The following is a 17896-nucleotide window of genomic DNA, read 5'->3' on the forward strand; positions in this document are numbered from 1 at the left end:
TAAACTATAAACAGATGGACAAATTATTTGTATAATACAAAGAGCAGTAAATTGTAAGCATATAGCAATATGTGTATGATTATAAAACACATTTTCTGTTCATTTGAGGGGAGCTTTTACAAAAAAAAATTAATAAAATAAAATAAAAACATTTCATTTATTTCATGCAGTTACTGAATATTTTTTTCTTATGAATACTTCTTTCATTTTGGCACAAAATTCTCCACTTGCGCAACTTCCAAATTTCCAAAGCCATGCCTATAAGAGAGCAGCTGCTAAACTACTGGGACCAATACACATCTTAATCTCTAAGACTCACTAACTACTGGTATGTATCTGAAAGGCTTATGTACTATTATTATTAATTGAATTATTTTAAGGATGTGTTTTTAATCATTTGCTCAAAACCAAAATTCTAATGAGGAAAACATTTTGTATATATCATTTTATTTAATCTTAATTTCACTTAAAGAATTGCTGCAACTAATAATATCTCTATATTGACCCTATTTTACAGAAATGGCAGACAAGAACTTGTCACTGGTAGAAAGGTAAGGCATTTCCTGAACTTCCATGAATGGCCATGAATTAAATAACACTGTCTTGAACGTGTATGTGGTTAATTAGTGAGCCTGTTTGTTGTTAAAATGGGAATATCTCAAATCCTATACTAAAGATACTCTTAGTTTGTCTATGTTTACTTTTAATTTCTGGAAAAGCATTCCCCATAAACCCAACTGGATGACATATGATTCTGTTGTTAACAGCTTCTCTGAGAGCGACAGTGCGTTTGAGTCTGACGGGACAGATTTTGATGAACTGGATTGCTCTGACCCTTTGGCCATGGTAAGAAATATAATAATAATAATAATAATAATAATAATAATAATAATATTGTTTATTTATATAGCACCTTTCATACTTTAAAAATGCAGCTCAAAGTGCTTCACAATACAAAGTAAAAACAACAGAGGAAGAAGAGAAAAAAGATAATCAAAAATAAAAACCAAATGTGAAACCAATAATAAATAGCAGAAAAGGGATATATTAATAACTGCAATTTAAAGTAATAAAAGTAATAGTAATATTCCACTAAAAACAAAGGAAACAATAAAAAAGATAAATGCTAAAGTAAAGAAATAAGTTTTTAACTTATTGTTCTTTAAAAACATTGACAAAAGGAGCCAGACAGATGTTTATTGGCATTGTGTTCCAGATCTTTGGTGCATAAAAAACAAAATGCCGCCTCTCCATTCCTTTTAAGTTTCATACATGGAATATGGAAACGGCTCGCAGTTGATGATCTTAAAGCTCAATTTGAAACATAATCTATCAGGCACTCAGAAATGTATAAATGTGCTAAACCATTAAGAGATTTAAAAACTAGTAGTAAAAGTTTATAGTCAGTTTTTTTAAACCAGTTAAGTTTTCTAAACTGTGGCACAAAATGACAACTTTTGTGTTCCCGGTCAAAACTGACTGGTATGATTTATTTATTGAAAACAATAGCCCAAATGTACATAAATATGTAGAGAACCAGTTTAACGCAATTCCATTAAGACCAACCAAGTTCCAGCAAGACTGGATTTTATCATGAGTATTGTGTTCGTTTAAGAAATCATTAAGCTGTGAGAAAATTGTTTTCAATTATTTTACTTGAAAATGGAAGGTTAGAGATTGGTCTGTAATTGCTAAGAACTGAGGGATCATGGTTATGTTTCTTCAATAGTGGCCTTACAACTGTTGTTCTGAGTGTGTCTGGAAAAGTGCCGGTTTCCAAAAAACGATTTAGACAAAGGCTGTCAAATACTTCTTTAAAAATGCTGTTAGAATAGGATCTCACAGGTAGAGGAATTTAACTGCATGACAACTTTTTGAAGTTCTGTCTCAGTAATCTTTTTGAAACTATTCATAGTGTTTTGCTGTTGAATAAAAATAGAGTCTACTATTGGTAGTTTTGAAGTTATAAAATATGACTGAATGTTAGTGATTAAAAATAAAAACATTATGCAAAATCATTACTTTTTGATGTTGAAGCTTGGTGATATAATCATTGGTTAATTTAGGATTTAACAGGCAATCAGTTATTGAAAATAAAACTCTTGGATTTTGTCTGTTGTCATTAGAAAGTTGTATTGAGTAGTATTTCAGTCTCTCTTTTCATACTGCATTGTTATAAATATTAATATATTTTTAAAGTATTTCATAGTGAATAATTGGTGTAGTTTTCCACCGTTTCTGTTCTGTTTCGCAGCAGTCCCTTTTCAATTGCTTTATTTGTTCATTTTTCCATGCCATTTTTGTGGTCAATGACTTCTTTTTAGTTTTTTACTGGTGCAACAGTATCTAAAATAGATCTTAGCATACAGTTAAAATTGCTGACTATGTCGTGCACCACTGAGTTAATAGGTAGAGTTAATAGGTATCATAAAATCTGGTTTCTGCTCAGAAATAAGATCATTCACACGTACTGCATTGTGATTGCTTGCTAAGGTTTGAATAGAGTAGTAACTGTTAGTACCAGATGAGTTGCTGTTTGTTTTATTTACTTCTCTACCTTCTATATATCCACTGTATCCAAATATATCTCCAAAATTAGCATTGGTCTGTTTCATCTTAACCCCTTTGAGTTTGAAAAGCTTTGCAAATTTTTGTAGTGTTGTGCTTTTAGCATGTTCTCTGATTGTGGACTGTGTTTGTTTTCAGAGTGGCAGATGTGACTTGCACAAAGGGCTCCGGATTGAGATTTCTGAGCATCCTCACAGTATGAGACAAGTGGCAAACATCATAATTGCCCTGCACAAGATCAAGCACACTCAGAAAGTCCAGTCCACAGAATTCACCGACCATGCGCTATTCAACATCGTCATGGAGAGCATAGTTGAGGGTAAACTAAACCTTTGTTTCTCTGCTTTGTTTTACTGTCCTAATAATCCTTACCAAGCAAGAAATCGTGGCCCTCTGAAGTGCTGGTTGTCCAAGTGGTGCTCAGAAAGCAATGTGGGATTTGTAGATGCCACATAGGTTCCACCAAATAAGCAATGTGGGATTTGTAGGTGCCACATAGGTTCCCCGAATAAAACAAAGCATCAAAAATCCTCAAAAAATTAGTTCTACTAATTTGATTAATATCAGACCAGCTTAACATAAGATCTCTTACATCTTAAGGCCGTCATTATAAATGAAATTGTAACTGATTATGAAAGTAGGATACAAATTCTCTTCTTTTGAAATTCTTTTGTTTAACATAAGTGATCAAAGAACAATTAAGAATTCCTTTTCACTAAATACAATCTATAGGCCGCCACGGCCATATTCTCAATTCTTACAGAAATGTTCTTATTTTCTATCAAGTTTGATAACATTTTCGAATAAAGTAATAACTGTCCGAGATTTTACTAAACATAGATCATGTAGCCATTCTCCCCCAGAGCACAGCAGTCTCAGATCATTACCTAATCTCATATGAAATTTGTTTTAGCCATAATGTACGTTAACCATGATCCATGCTATCATGTTAAGTGGACTATAACTTCCTCCCCAGCTGGTAGCTTTATCAGAAACCTCCCACAATTATCAGCTTCAATCAGCTGTCCATGTAATCCTACCGAATTAGATATTATGACCAAGTGCCTAGAAGATACTTTTAGTTCTACTTTAGATAAAGTGGCTCCATTAAAAAGTAAAGTAATAAGGCAGAAAAAGCTTGCTCCATGGTATAATAACAGACTGTTAGACAACTAGAGCGAAAATGGCGCCTGACTAAACTAGAAGTATTCCAGTCCACCTGGAGGGAGAGCCTTATAGACTACAGAAGAGCACTTACTGCAGCACGCTCCACCTATCTCTTCTCTCTCAGTAAAAATATAAAGAATATTCCTAGATTATTATGTAGCACTATTTCTAAATTGACTAAGAACCAAACAGTTACTGAACCTCAGATGCCATCAACCAACAACAGCATTAATTTAATGAATTTCTTCAGTGAGAAAAAAAAAATCAGACAAAAAATTCACAACACACAGTTAAATTCTACAAACCTGCTGTCTTACAAAGCCAATCGAGATCTTAAGAATATTGTAACTACTGTAGAAAGGCTGGAAACATTTACCTTACTTCAACAAACTGAGCTAGTAAAAATAGTTTCCTCATCAAAATCTTCTACTTGCATATTAGATCCAATTCCTACAGGTTTACTCAAAGAAATTTTGCCAGAAATAACCAAGCCTCTTCTGTCAATAATAAACTCCTGACTTAGAATTGGCTATATTCCAAAAACTCTTAAACTAGCTGTAATTAAACCTCTGATTAAGAAAGTTAGCTATCAAATTATAGACCTTTCTTGAATCTTCCCTTTATATCAAAGGTCTTGGAAAAAGCTGTGGCAAAATAATTAAGTTTCGATTTGCATAGGAATGATATACATGAAAAATTTTAGTCTGGTTTCAGGCCACATCATAGTACAGAGACCGCACTAGTGAAAATTGTAAATTATCTTTTATTATTCTCTGACCAAGGAAATGTATCTTTGCTAGTCCTCATTGATCTTAGTGTGGCATCTTACTAGATAGACTAGAAAACCTTGTAGGAGTAACAACAATAGCTCCTTCCTGGTTCAGATCTTACCTGACTGATCGCTATCAGTTTGTAAATGTAAACGGCGAATCGTCTGTTCTTGCAAAAGTGAAGTATGGTGTTCCACAAGGCTCTGTTTTAGGACCCTTATTATTCACATTATATATGCTACCACTGGGCACCATTATCAGTAAACACGGCATCAATTTCCACTGCTACGCCGATAACACACTGTTATATGTCCTGCTGTCTGGAAGTTCCAACAAAAGCCTTAACAAGCTTCAGTTAGTCCAGAACACTGCAGCCAGAGTCCTCACAAGAACTATAAAGTTTGACCACATCAGCCCAGTTTTATCACACCTACACTGGTTGGCAGTTAAATTTTACATTGATTACAAAGTTCTTTTACTGACATATAAAGCTCTGAATGGCCTTGCCCCTCAGTGCCTGAGTGAACTTCTATCTTACTATGAACCATCATGCCTATTAGATCACAAGGTGCTTACTGTAAGTGCCTAGAATTAATAAAGTTAAATCAGGGGGTAAAGCCTTCTCATACAAAGCCCCCCCAACTTTGGAATAATCTTCCAGTCAGTGTTCAGGACTGAGACACAGCCTCAGTCTTTAAGTCTAGGCTAAAAACCCACTTGTTTAGTCAAGCCTTTGGTAATTAGTTTTTCCTGTTAGATATAAGGTGCAGATCTGGGGGTTCAGTATTATGGTAAACTGGGAGTGTTGGTGCTGCCGTCCCACTGCTCTCACGTGTTCACTCAGGTTTGCTGACAGTGGAGCGGAGGGACGCCAGCATCTCAGGGAGCCTAAATGTCTCTGTTACCTTCTCACTTTCCCTTTTAGTTATGCTGTAATAATTAGACCTGCCAGATTCCTAGCATATTCCAAGGCCCTGCTCTTGTTTAGCTCTGCTCTTAAAATGCAGAAGTCTCAGAAGTTGCTCTAAGATGCCTTGTAGGTTGATCTCTCGTCTCTCCGTCTCACACAGAGAGTGTGGTTATGAAGGTGAATTGTGAATCTTTGAGGACTTACAAGCAAGGTAGAGTCATCCAGTGCACCGTGTGTGACGGCTTAAAGAAGAGCCTGGTGCGGAGCCAAGGTGCTCCCAGCCTGCTAGCAGTCACCCTAAAGGGTGGCAACAGCAGCCAAAGTGGTAAGTGTCCATCAACAAAATGCTTTTTAGTCTAAGTTTAAGCTTAATCTGGGTCATGGAAACTGTCCTTTTCTCTTGTTTGACTAAAACTTTACCATCCTCTGCATGGCTCAACAGTGTGCATGAACCTATCGACCTACACCACCCCAGGGTGCAAAGCCACAAACGGCCAGCCAATATGTTTGAGGATTGCTCAGAGCAACCTGTATCTCGCATGCACAAAGGAGTCTGGAACCTCCTCTCAGCCTCATCTCATCCTAGAGGCATGTATACATGACCATTTGAGAAAACCCACTGCCTGTGCTTACACAGCTCAGTTCATTTGACACAGTGCATTTTAACACTGAATCAGCATTAACAAATTCTTTCTCATCTAGGACGTGAAGGACGAAGAGACTCTGAAGACCATTGAGGAGAATGATGACATGGAGCGTTTCCTCTTCTTCCGAAAAGTTACTGGAGACTCGATTAACACCTTTGAATCAGTGAAGTACCCTCACTGGTTCATTAGCACCTCTAAGAATGAGTCTATGCCAGTGGATATGTGTGTTGAGGAGGACACCAGCCGTCAAAAAGTCTTTTCACTCCGAGATCAAAAAGTAATCTAAGAATCAGATTTGATTCACGATACTAGTTTTCCAGAATGTATGTACTAAGTACAGTTCTAAATCTGGAAGCTTGTGTTATGTTTGAGTAAGTCTCAGTTAGAGAGTCCTGACCAACGATCATACGTCTTTACACAAGAAATTTATTTCATAATTAAATGTAAACTGGAAAAAGGCTGGTGTAGAAATGTCTGAGATGTCTAGTGTTATTTATATTTTTTATTATTTATTTCAGGAAATCAATGGTCCACATAACTTAATTTATATAAAATTATTTTTCCTGTACCATTCGTTTAGTGTTTATTTTTAATTATTTTCTATATTTATTGTTTTATTTAAATTTGCCTGTGTGCGTGTCAACATGTAAAGTTGGTAAATTGTATTTATTACTGTTGTATTTATCTTGAAATAATTATGTTGCAAAACCTGAGAACTTGTAGGACCTAATCTGAGAATTTAAAATCTGTATTTGTATTTTCGATCTGAGAACTTGTAAAATAAAATCTGAACTTGCATATAAAAATTTGCACTGATAGAAAATATCCTCACAACTGTTCAGAGAAAAAGTCATAAATGTATAAATGAATACTAAGATAAATACAAATATCTTTATTTGTACACAAATTCATTTTTTGGTCCGCACAACTTCAAATCTGCTCGCCTCGACTTTTGAAACACTTCTCTTAGTAGACTTGTTGCAAAACTGAGTTGTGCACTTGTAGCTGATTCACTGAGGTGGCAGATCTTGGAAAGGGGTGGGGAAGTGGGGATGAGACGTTATTCATGACCAATCAAAGGAGCTTATTTTAAAGCGCCAAAATAAATAAATAAATAAATAAAATAAAAATAAAAAAAATAAAAAAATAAAAACTCTTGGATGCTGATGCGCAGGAAAACGAGCTTTCATCTGTCTTGGTCAACAATGGCATACCAAAAACCGTCCCAACCGTTCATTTTATCCATACTGTTTTGCTAATACTTCAAGCATGACAAGCGGTATTAGGTAATCAATATTAAAATATGATCAAAATAGTCACTCGATGTAGACTCAAACTGTAATGACATTATGTAGCTAGCTTACTAGCGACGCTAAGCTTGCTCAAACACAGCTAACACAGTTTGGCCTGCCATAGAAATTCTGAAGGGTAGTTAGCTAGCTAGCAAAGCCTGCTGAATAACTGTACCTAACGTTACATCAGTGGTCACCAACGCTGTTCCTTCCTGCAGAGCTCAGTAAGTTACCAACCCACAGATGGTGCAGATAATTGTAGCAGTGTTCAGTTTTGCAGTCCTGTTGGTAAGCAGAAGCAGGTGTGTTAGCCAGCTAGCTACATTTGGTTTAGAGCGTAACTCTCATTCCACCCACCCAGGGAGAGCGAGGCCAATTGTGCTCTCGGACTCCCGGCTACGGATGGCTGTAGCATCACCAGGGATCGAGCTCGCGATCTCCTGATGATAGGGCCAACGCTTAGACGGTTGCGCCACATGGGAGCCCCATAAATATTTATTTTTATGACGTTTATGTAATTTTTTCCCAAAGGTCTTTTCCAGCAGTCTACAGTAATCAGACAAGAACTAAAAGAAAGGCACCTGAACCTCCAAGAGTGACACATTTCCTAAAACTGCAGTTCTGCTTGCAAGAGGAAAATACAAACAGAAGTCCTAAAGATGAAACATTGCTATTGCAGCAGGTTTAGGCAGAAGAAAGTATAAATATTTCTGATGATGCTGATCATTCTGAGGTTAGCAGTAAATGGTTATTAACAGTGAACGATATTTTTCCCAATGCAGTTTGTATTACAAAGGTACATTTTCCCTTTTCACATGATGGTTGCCTTTTTAATTAGTGTATTAGCAAATTAACCTGATTTTTCTTATAGTCAGATAGCACAGTGCGCCACACTTTGAAAATACTATCAACAACTATTACTTAAATTATTTATGTGCACTTCACACACTGTGCTGAACTAAATCTAATTAAACATTACTTATTATGCTCTCTTTTTAATGAAACATGCAGTTAAGTACTTGTTGAAATCTACAGTATGCTCAGAAAAGCATATTCTGACCCATTGTGGCATATTTTATCACAACAACTATAAATATTGTCATATTACCCAGCCCTATATATTGTTTGTTTTTAATCTTCAGATTACTTGAGCACTACCTGAGGAATATCCCGAGCTGCGAAATTTGCATGGTGGATGGCTTCTCCACAAAGCAGTTTGCATTCTGGTATTTAATTGAATGCTGTTATGTTGGAATGAAGACTGAAAATATTGAAGTCTTCCTCAAACAACGGCAAGAACATCATCTACTTCGTTCCCCTTCAAGAAAAAATTGACTTGACCCCGCTGCCATATGATGCCCTGGAATTCAAGAACATGCAAAAAATGTTTGCATGACTTGCAGTACATCAGTTCCTCTTCAGCTGCTGCCGTTTCACATTGAATCCTGTCAACAAGATGATGTAAGTGATATAATCAATTTCCAAGCAAGGGCAGTTCCATACCTAACTAATTTTTTGTTAGTTTTGTGTCCTCAGTTTGTTTGGACAGGTATGAACATGTTAACTCTGATGTAGACAAAATCGTGAGACCCAAATGTGCCTGCCAACAATCAAATTTGAGTGCTGTTGAGATCATTGTGAGCAATCCATCAGACATAGAGGGATGCTGTGTTATGGTGCAGTTAGTTCATGATTTAAGCAAGTGCTAGTAGTGCTTCTGCTTTGTATTACCATACTACCACAATAAGACTCCTTTTCACATTCATCCCTACTTATAACAGACATGTCCTAAATTATTTTTCTGTAAAATAAGTTTTTCTTCTGGTTATTCGTCACATAACTGCATAGTGCAACACTGGATTTCATAGTGAACCTTCTTCTATCCTCTTTACACTCCCACTCCCTTTGAATTTTTCTCATTTGGCATTGTATGAAAATCCATCCATACATAAAATTGCAACAATTTAGTTTTAATTTTATATGCAGAAACATTTTGTAGTCTGTGTAGTGGAACACCTGTTTGTTTTTCTTTGTGTGGTACGGCTACCTGGGGTCTTTGGGGCAGGCATATATACAAACACCTTGGGGTCCTGGGAGCATTTCTTGGTTTATTGCTGCTAGGCTAAGTCGGCGGGCGTTGGTGTCAGCATTTCTTGTTGGAACCGTGGGTTCAGTTTTTACTACATCAAGGTATGTTGAGTTGTATGTTGCCTACTTTGCTCCTGCTGCAATGCTCGTATTTAGCGATTTTAAAGTAGGTTTATTCTTGGCTAGTGTCGAGGCACTGGTGGACGGGCACAGCAAAGCTTGGGTCCTGTTACCTTTAGCCACTTGGAGCTAAGCCGGTGCGAGTGGCGACAGCAGCAGCGGTGCGTGTTTTAGTTCATTTAGTGTGCAATAAGGTATGCTGCCGTGTCTCCCGCCTGATTACTGTGATTTCTGTTGGCTTAGCTATGGCCAGTAACATGATGTTTTGTTTGTGTACCTAGCCAAATAGCATGGTGAATTTGGAGCAAAGTCAGCACCAACTGTAGCGTCCAGTTTACATCATTGGCCTTAGTACCCCAGATATGTTTTGATTTTGTATCGTGCAGAATGTTCTACTTCTGTTATTAGCGTTTGGCTCAGTAACATGGCTGTTTATGAAGCATTTGAGTGTAGCTTTTAGCTGTTGCATTATTGCTGCTTCAAATTACTGCTGCTAATAGATGTGTCTTGTAGTGTAATCATCTATGTTAGACTTCAGTCCATGTTTCTGAGCCAGGCTATCAAGTTATTCTTATACTAAGTTGTTCATCTGTATGTGCCTTACGAGGGATGAATGTCAACAATGTTCTGTGTCTTTTCTTGTGTACTTTACTAGATTGATTACAGCATATGTCCTGTGTCAGCTGCTGTTCTCTTACCACTTGTATTCTTTGTTTTATTATTGAGTTTCAATTGTATGCTGCTCTAACTTTTAACGAAAGTATTTTATTGCCTAAGCTGCCCTCTAGCTTGTGGCCATAGTGTGTGTGCGCAAACGGGTATTTGGTGTATTGTGAGCCACTGGCTAGAGGGATTGCAAATTCTTTATTTTTTTTATTACTATTATTTTCCCTTAGTTATATTGCAATCTACGTGGGGTTAAGTTTAATCCAGGGAGTTTGGGACGGAGGAATGTTTGGGGATGGATTGCTGTGTTCACTAGAATGGTAGACATTTGCAGTGCAGTGCATTTGGAGTGATTAGCATGTATGGCTGGAATGGTGTTTTTTCCTCTTCTATTCATGTCTGTCACTGAGAGAATAATCTTCCATTAGTGTCCCAACAGGCCAAGGCTTGAGTAATCCCCGTAGTACTGTGAATATTTTTTAGTACTGACTGTTTTTATTTCTTTTTCTGTGTTGTTTTATATACTGATCTGACAGTCAGTGTATGACCTCAGCTTCCTTTAATAAAGATTGTATTTTTGTATTTTCCTGAACCTGAATTTGTGAAGTTACTATGGTCAGAGCTCCCCTTTGCTCTAGGTATAAACCAAGGGGTGGCGTAGTCTGGTATACAATAACGGGGCCGCCACAATTTTATTGTGTTAAATGTGAATGGGTAGGGTGCAGTGTTAATGAAGTTTTGAAGCTTCTATGTAGTTCCTTGGAGAAGTCAGCATGACTTATATTGCAGCTTTTTATGGATGTCTCAGATGCAGTACACTCCTCTGTCAGTTTTCAAACCGCCAGACATCTGAAATGTAGTCAGCCAATGTAGCCAACTATGGCATACAGAAACGCAGAACATCTTGCCCTATTAATTCATTTGCTGCACTACACTTTGTTGTAAAACATGCTCATATGACATGCATTTGTGCCAAAAAGTGTTCCAACAGCATTTAAACCAATTATACTGTATTGTTTTCATCTCTGGTCAAGGATTCTGGATCTGTAGCAGAGGAACAGTCAAGCCGAGTGTCAGATTACTTGTATGGTGAGCAGATATTGACATTAAAATAAATAAAACCACCGACAGTTTGTTCCACAGGAATGTCACAGAAGAAAGTACCAGTGGTTTCTGAAAGCACTGCAACTGAAAGCTGTACTGTTGGCCTATCCAGTTCTGGCACAGCAGAATGTGAGTCAGCAGAGCTGCAAGGTTGAAGGCCTGAAGGTTGTTGTTGGTAAATTTATTTCTTTATTTATTTTTTGGTAGAAATGTGTCTAACTTTTTTCCAGCAAGGAAGAGGGCCGAAGTTCCACGAAGAGCAGCAGTGCTGTACAGAATGGGTTTGCTACAGGAAAAAGAAACTGAACCGCCATTGAAGTTAAAAATGGATATGAGAGAGGACATGGAAGACCAGGAGGGAAGAGTTATCAGCTTTTATAAGGTCCCTAAAGTAGACTGAGCCAGACCACTCTACTGCAAACTGAAAGGTAAATTGAGCTTTTAGATGATTTGTTCTTAAATGACCTTACTTTGAAACTATATGATCTGCTTGTGTAAAATATTATTGACAACTTGTCTTTTGAGCTATTTACTCTTATATATAAAGGTGATTTAGCCACTGGAGAGGGTGTTAAACACCATTTCTTCAGCATTGTAATACACAAGTTGCAAAGGGGATTCATCACAGATTTTGGTTGTTCAAAAAGTGTTCTTATAAAAGAGGTGAACTTTTCTGTGCAATAACCTGCATGAATAAAGGAGAAACATGTACCATATGTTTGCCATTCTTCCTGCAGGACATGGAACCAGCATTGTGCTTTTTGAGGGCCAAGTTAATCACCTAGTCCCATGCATCTCTCAAGTTCTTGTGTGGAGTGATTTGTTCTTAATAGCAGGGAGGATGATTGGCCACTCCTTTCTCCATGGTGGCCAACTGCTTGCTGGTCTGAGCCCAGCAATTATCCATGTACTATTAGGTGGTTCCCTGCAGACAGCAGCCATCCTGCTTGAAGATGTGGTAGACATTGACATACGGGAGACATTACAGCTTGTAGGTTTGGAGTGTAGTGGGATGTGCATATGCCATTTCAGCTACTCAAGTTAAACGTTTCATGTTTATGCATAAAGTTATATACAGGCAACGAGGAGTTAGATGATGCGAAGAAAGATAAAGAGCTAAATGACGACAAGAGGGGAGCTGTTAATCAACAGGCATTATCTTGGGACCTTCCCGTACTGACAGCAACAAACCGTACCTGGCTCTTGCACAGTTTACTTCAGCATGCTGTAAGTTTAAAAGACCAGTGTTTTTCTAATGAGAGTTAGCCAGTTAAAACTGAGGCTGTTGAAGTTGGGTATCAGTATGCAGGCTAATAACGATACCTTAAAGGGAACCCTGACTGTGAACTGTGCTATTAAAATAAAAATGCTTTATTAAAAATAGACAAAATCCCTATACTAGCAGGTTGCCATTTTTGTTAATAATATACGAAAGATTTGCATTTGGTTTGTACATAATTTTTAATAGCATTGGACTGAACAGTCTTAACAGTCAGGGTCCCTTTTAAACCACAGCACAGCAGAGATTTGTATTTTTTTTCTTGCCAGACCTCATCCTTGTACTTGCCATTGTAGCTACCAGCCAGGGAATGGTGAAATATTAAATCTTTATTGTGGCAGATTTTCCTTTAACACAAAATATTTTGTAAATATTCTACAAATACACAATATTGCCAAAAGTATTCGTTCGTCTGCCTTCACACGCATATGAACTTGAGTGACATCCCAGTCTTAATCCATAAGGTTTAATATGACGTCGGCCCACCCTTTGCAGCTATAACGGCTTCGACTCTTCTGGGAAGGCTTTTCACAAGGTATAGGAGTGTGTTTATGGGAATTTTTGACCATTCTTCCAGAAGAGCATTTGTGAGGTCAGACACTGATGTTGGACAAGAAGGCCTGGCTCGCGGTCTCCGCTCTAATTCATCCCAAAGGTGTTCTATCAGGTTGAGGTCAGGCCAGTCAAGTTTTTCCACACCAAACTCGCTCATCCATGTCTTTATGGACCTTGCTTTGTGCACTGGTGCGCAGTCATGTTGGAACAGGAAGGGGCCATCCCCAAACTGTTCCCACAAAGTTGGGAGCATGAAATTGCCCAGAATCTCTTGGTATGCTGAAGCATTAAGAGTTCCTTTCACTGGAACTAAGGGGCCGAGCCCAACTCCTGAAAAACAACCCCATACCATAATCCCCCTTCCACCAAACTTTACACTTGGCACAATGCAGTCAGACAAGTTCCGTTCTCCTGGCAACCGCCAAACCCAGATTCGTCCATCGGATTGCAGAAAGTTGGTGACCTCTGCGCACTATGCGCCTCAGCGTCCGCTGACCCCGCTCTGTCATTTTACGTGGCTTACCACTTCGTGACTGAGTTGCTGTCATTCCCAATCGCTTCCACTTTGTTATAATACCACTGACAGTTGACTGTGGAATATTTAGTAGCAAGGAAATTTAACGACTGGACTTGTTGTACAGATGGCATCCTATCACGGTACCACGCTGGAATTCACTGAGCTCCTGAGAGTGACCCATTCTTTCACAAATGTTTGTAGAAGCGGTCTGCATGCCTAGGTGCTTGGTTTTATACACCCATGGCCATGAAAGTGATTGGAACACCTGAATTCAATGATTTGGATGGGTGAGTGAATACTTTTGGCAATATAGTGTATATGCAAGCTATAACTGTCATGTTGTGGCAGAATTTGTAAAATGATTCTCCTTAAGGCTATACAACATAGCACTCTATGAAAATGCAAAACTGCCTTAAAGCAATTTAACCTTGTCTCCTTATTAATTTCTTATTAATTAAATGACTCTAACACTGAGTCCCTCTGACTGTATCATGTGATGAGGGGTTGGTTACCTTCTTAACCACCTATTAAAGTATGCATGTATTCAGGGCGTAATGTTAGTGTTTGCTGTATGTTCTGTTCACATTGTATGTAGATGCTCACTCGAACCTCACAAGTAAAGCAGCTCAGGCAGGGACTGAAGGCGTCAATGATATGGCCACTGTTCAGGCCAGGCCAGAACACTCAACAGCTGAATGCAATGCTCAGGTTTACCATTCCATATCCACATCTCTTAACCTTTATACACTTAATCAATCCATTAATGGTACTGTATAATCTATTACATTTATGTAGTTCTAGACAACATCACCAAGCAAGGAAGAAATGGATAACGATGATGGCTTCCCAGTCGCTGTCAAATACAGAATTGCTGGCTACCCATGGCAGTTTGTGGAGACTGGTATATTATTGTAACATTCTTGTACATGCATTTGTGAGCACACACAAAACTATACTCCTCTGTTTTAAAGCGAACTTTACATAAAGCATTCTTTTTGTAAGATGGTTTAATGTGTAACTTTTAGAGTACTCTAGAAATATCTATTTTTAGTTGCATATTCTATTATGGTGGTATAGGATGATATAGTATGTGCACCAAAAGGGGGAATTGATCTGTTTCAACCTGCAAAAGATGGCAATATATATAACATATATAACATAAAGGCCCAATCCCATTTCTTAATTTTACCCCTGCCCCTCGTTTTTGAGTGTCACCTTGCCCCTTGGGAGTCAATTACAAGGGGTAGTGTTTGTAATCTTCCCTACAAAATGGTACAACCTTAAAATAAAAAAGAACAATACTTCATTAACAGGCTGCTAGTTACTAGCGGTGCTCTTTAGGCAACACTGCCCATCTGCAGTGATAGCAGAGGAGGGTTCAGCAACCTCACTGCTGGGCTTTAGTTACATTTAGGGCATCATATGCTTTCAAGGGCGGGGGGTGGCGGCAATGGTTTATTATCGCTCACCTCTGACTCTTCAGTGATATGAAGCCATTTGAATGGTGCACCATTTAAGGTGGAACAGAAAAATTAGCTAGCTATGCTTGTTATAATACATAATACATTGGAATGACATTAAACAAAAAAAAACTGCAAAAAATACTCACATTTGTGGGTTTCTTTGGTCACTTGCGCAGTCATCTTTCTGGTGATTCACATGGCATTCTAAAAAATCACTCAACTTAGTTCAAAGTGACATCTTGCACTTCTTAAAGGGTTTTGGTTTCTCCCCATTAGTTTGTATGGTTCTTGCAAACCAGTTCTCCATTATGCATAATGTAGCTTTAACTTTTATTTGTCTCCATTACAGTAACCCAAGACAAATTGAAGCAGTTGGTAAAATTGTGGGTGGGCTGGGAGCTGCCCATGAAAGACATACAAGTGGAAGTGATGCAGGCAGCCCATCCATAATCGTCCACCTGCTTTCATATCCTGCGCTTACCTGATCACCACACAAGCTAAGGTCTCTAATCATTTGGAAGGTTGTATTGCTTGTAATGACAGTGGGTTTGGACTGATATAATTATGTAGGAGAAGAAGCATCATGTGGTAAGGGGTTTTTGCAGTTATTAATTGCAGTTATGAAATACACTCATATGTTTAAATATGCAACTTTTTATTTTACTTACAAAGACCTTTTTGTTATGTCAATTCATGTTAAACATATTGTTGGTTCACTTGTAATCATTTCATTGTCCAGGTTATAATACTTTAGATGTTTTAAGCCTTTTAGATGTTTTAGGAAAACTATTCAGCCATTTAATAGCTCTTTAGACAAGTTGAGGTAAAAAAAAAAACTAAATGTACCCAATGTTTTGTATGTACTGCAGTGCCGCTAAATAAATATCAGCACCAAAACTTGTTGACTCTTATTGGCTCTACAGTAGCCTTTAGTCCAGCAAATTCATCAGCTGTCAGTGGGCATTCGATTTCAGGGACCTGGATGCCAGAGTTGGAATCACTGGGCAGAAGTCCACTGCTTTCCCAGTCTATTTGTGGAATGTTCAGATTCTGTCAAATAAAATTTCAGCTTCAGTGAATAGAACTACAAATGTATACATAAATGGGGGGAAAAGCATTCATTGGGAGAGTGGTTGCCCTCTGTGCAAATAGCCATCTCTGAATATGTCAAGGTGGGCTTGCACACGTGGAATGAAGGCATAGTGGCAGCTGGCACATGTGCAGGCTGTTGAACAGATCAAGATGACCTTCATCCTCAAGCTGATGCAGGACGTTGTAGAACTAGCTGGTGACTGCTGTGAATACTTCACGCCACAAACGCTCAATTCTGATAAAACAAAAATGCCATCAGACACACTGGTTATGTAGGAATTGTAGATACTCATAAGCGTTTATTCATAATTACCTTTGACTGTGGACGCTTCTGCCTGCAATGAAGCTACTCCTTCCCATTCCCCGAACACAAGCCACATCAGTGTTCTTTGCTCCATGATCGCCCCACACCCTGTTAAAATACAAGTTTGGCAACAAAACACTGCATAAGGTTAAACGTGATTCTCTGTAATGGGGTTCACCAATCTTGGCCACAAAGCCTGATGTGCCTTTTCTCTGCAACCAAGCAGGACCACACCTCATATAACTGATCACTTATTTGAATGTTGAGACTAACGGATTAAAACAAGTAAAATCAGGTGTGCTTCTGCTTGATTAGAATGAACACCTACAGCCATATTGGCCCTGACAAGATTGGTGACCCCCTGCTCTACATGTTTCACCTATACTGTCCAAGGCTCTATGCAGGACACTTTACAGGAGATTAAATACAACAACTTTTGGTAACACTTTAGGGTACTGTTTATAAGGCTACATGACACCTGCCATAACCCTACATCCGGAGTGTTCAATCTTATCCACAAAAGGCCTGTGTGGCTGCAGGTTTTTATTCCAACAAAGCAGGAGATCACTTGATCGGTAGTTTGAAGACTGAAACCAACTGATTAAACAAATGGAATCAGGTGTACTCTAGTTTGTTTTGAACGAAAACATGCAGCCACACTGGCGCTTTGTGGATAAGATTGGACAACCCTGTCCTACATAAATGTTTATAAATGCTTATTCCAGTAGGCTATAAAGGTTACATTTGCCAATTTTAATCAGAGTAACGCTTCATAGCCTTTATGACAGATGATGCCTACTGGAATAAGCACTATAAGCACATAAATTTATGTAGGGTAATGATGGTTGTCATGACAAGCTTTTCTAGGTGTCATGTAGCCTTATGAACAGCACCCTACATTTTTTTTTTTACCTTAGTGGAAATCCAAACTTTTGAACTGCGTCATTGAAGAAAGCCAGATTGTTATTTGACACACCAAGATACATTATCTAAATGAAAAATACAAATTAGGAAAAAAAAACAAATTTAAACAAAGGCTCAGGAGAATGCCATTAAAGTGTTATTCGTCACCTGAACCATTTTATTTCAAAGACTTCAATCTTTGAATTAATTTTGTCTGGTGATCAATATTCTCACTATGATATACAGCTATATGTAAGGCTATCAACTAGGCCTATTATAGGACTACTTCAAATAATTACACTTACTATGTGTGCTATGTAATATATTGTAATACATACACATGTAAAAAATAATTATATTTAGTACCTTCCTGGAGAAGCCATCTATGCCTCCAAAGATCACCATGTTGTACCTTGGTTAATGAATTAGATGTTAAATTTACTACAGTTGA

At 38.0% G+C, this 17896-nt stretch overlaps 1 protein-coding gene and 1 long non-coding RNA gene across 8 annotated transcripts; both read left to right on the plus strand.

The window, feature by feature from the left end:
* The first annotated feature begins 220 nt into the window (after positions 1-220).
* il1b (interleukin 1, beta) lies at positions 221-7282 on the plus strand. The gene is made up of 7 exons (XM_036594896.1): positions 221-328; positions 518-551; positions 768-846; positions 2707-2887; positions 5576-5740; positions 5858-6003; positions 6118-7282. Exons 2-7 carry the CDS (start codon positions 520-522, stop codon positions 6346-6348), a joined length of 834 nt encoding a protein of 277 aa, XP_036450789.1. The 5' UTR covers positions 221-328; positions 518-519; the 3' UTR covers positions 6349-7282.
* A 2155-nt stretch (positions 7283-9437) lies between these two features.
* LOC118824621 lies at positions 9438-16043 on the plus strand. 7 transcript variants are annotated; one of them, XR_005008619.1, is made up of 6 exons: positions 9440-9544; positions 11263-11461; positions 11563-12559; positions 14279-14391; positions 14479-14584; positions 15496-16043. It is a non-coding gene; the product is annotated as an uncharacterized LOC118824621 (long non-coding RNA). The 7 variants fall into 7 exon arrangements; XR_005008618.1 differs by having other exon boundaries at positions 11563-11760; positions 12070-12559; positions 14279-14584; XR_005008617.1 differs by adding an exon at positions 9629-9756 and having other exon boundaries at positions 9442-9544; positions 14279-14584.
* The last annotated feature ends 1853 nt before the right edge of the window (positions 16044-17896 follow it).

The sequence above is a fragment of the Colossoma macropomum genome, unplaced genomic scaffold, assembly GCF_904425465.1.
Source record: "Colossoma macropomum unplaced genomic scaffold, Colossoma_macropomum, whole genome shotgun sequence".
Classification (NCBI taxonomy): Eukaryota; Metazoa; Chordata; class Actinopteri; order Characiformes; family Serrasalmidae; genus Colossoma; species Colossoma macropomum.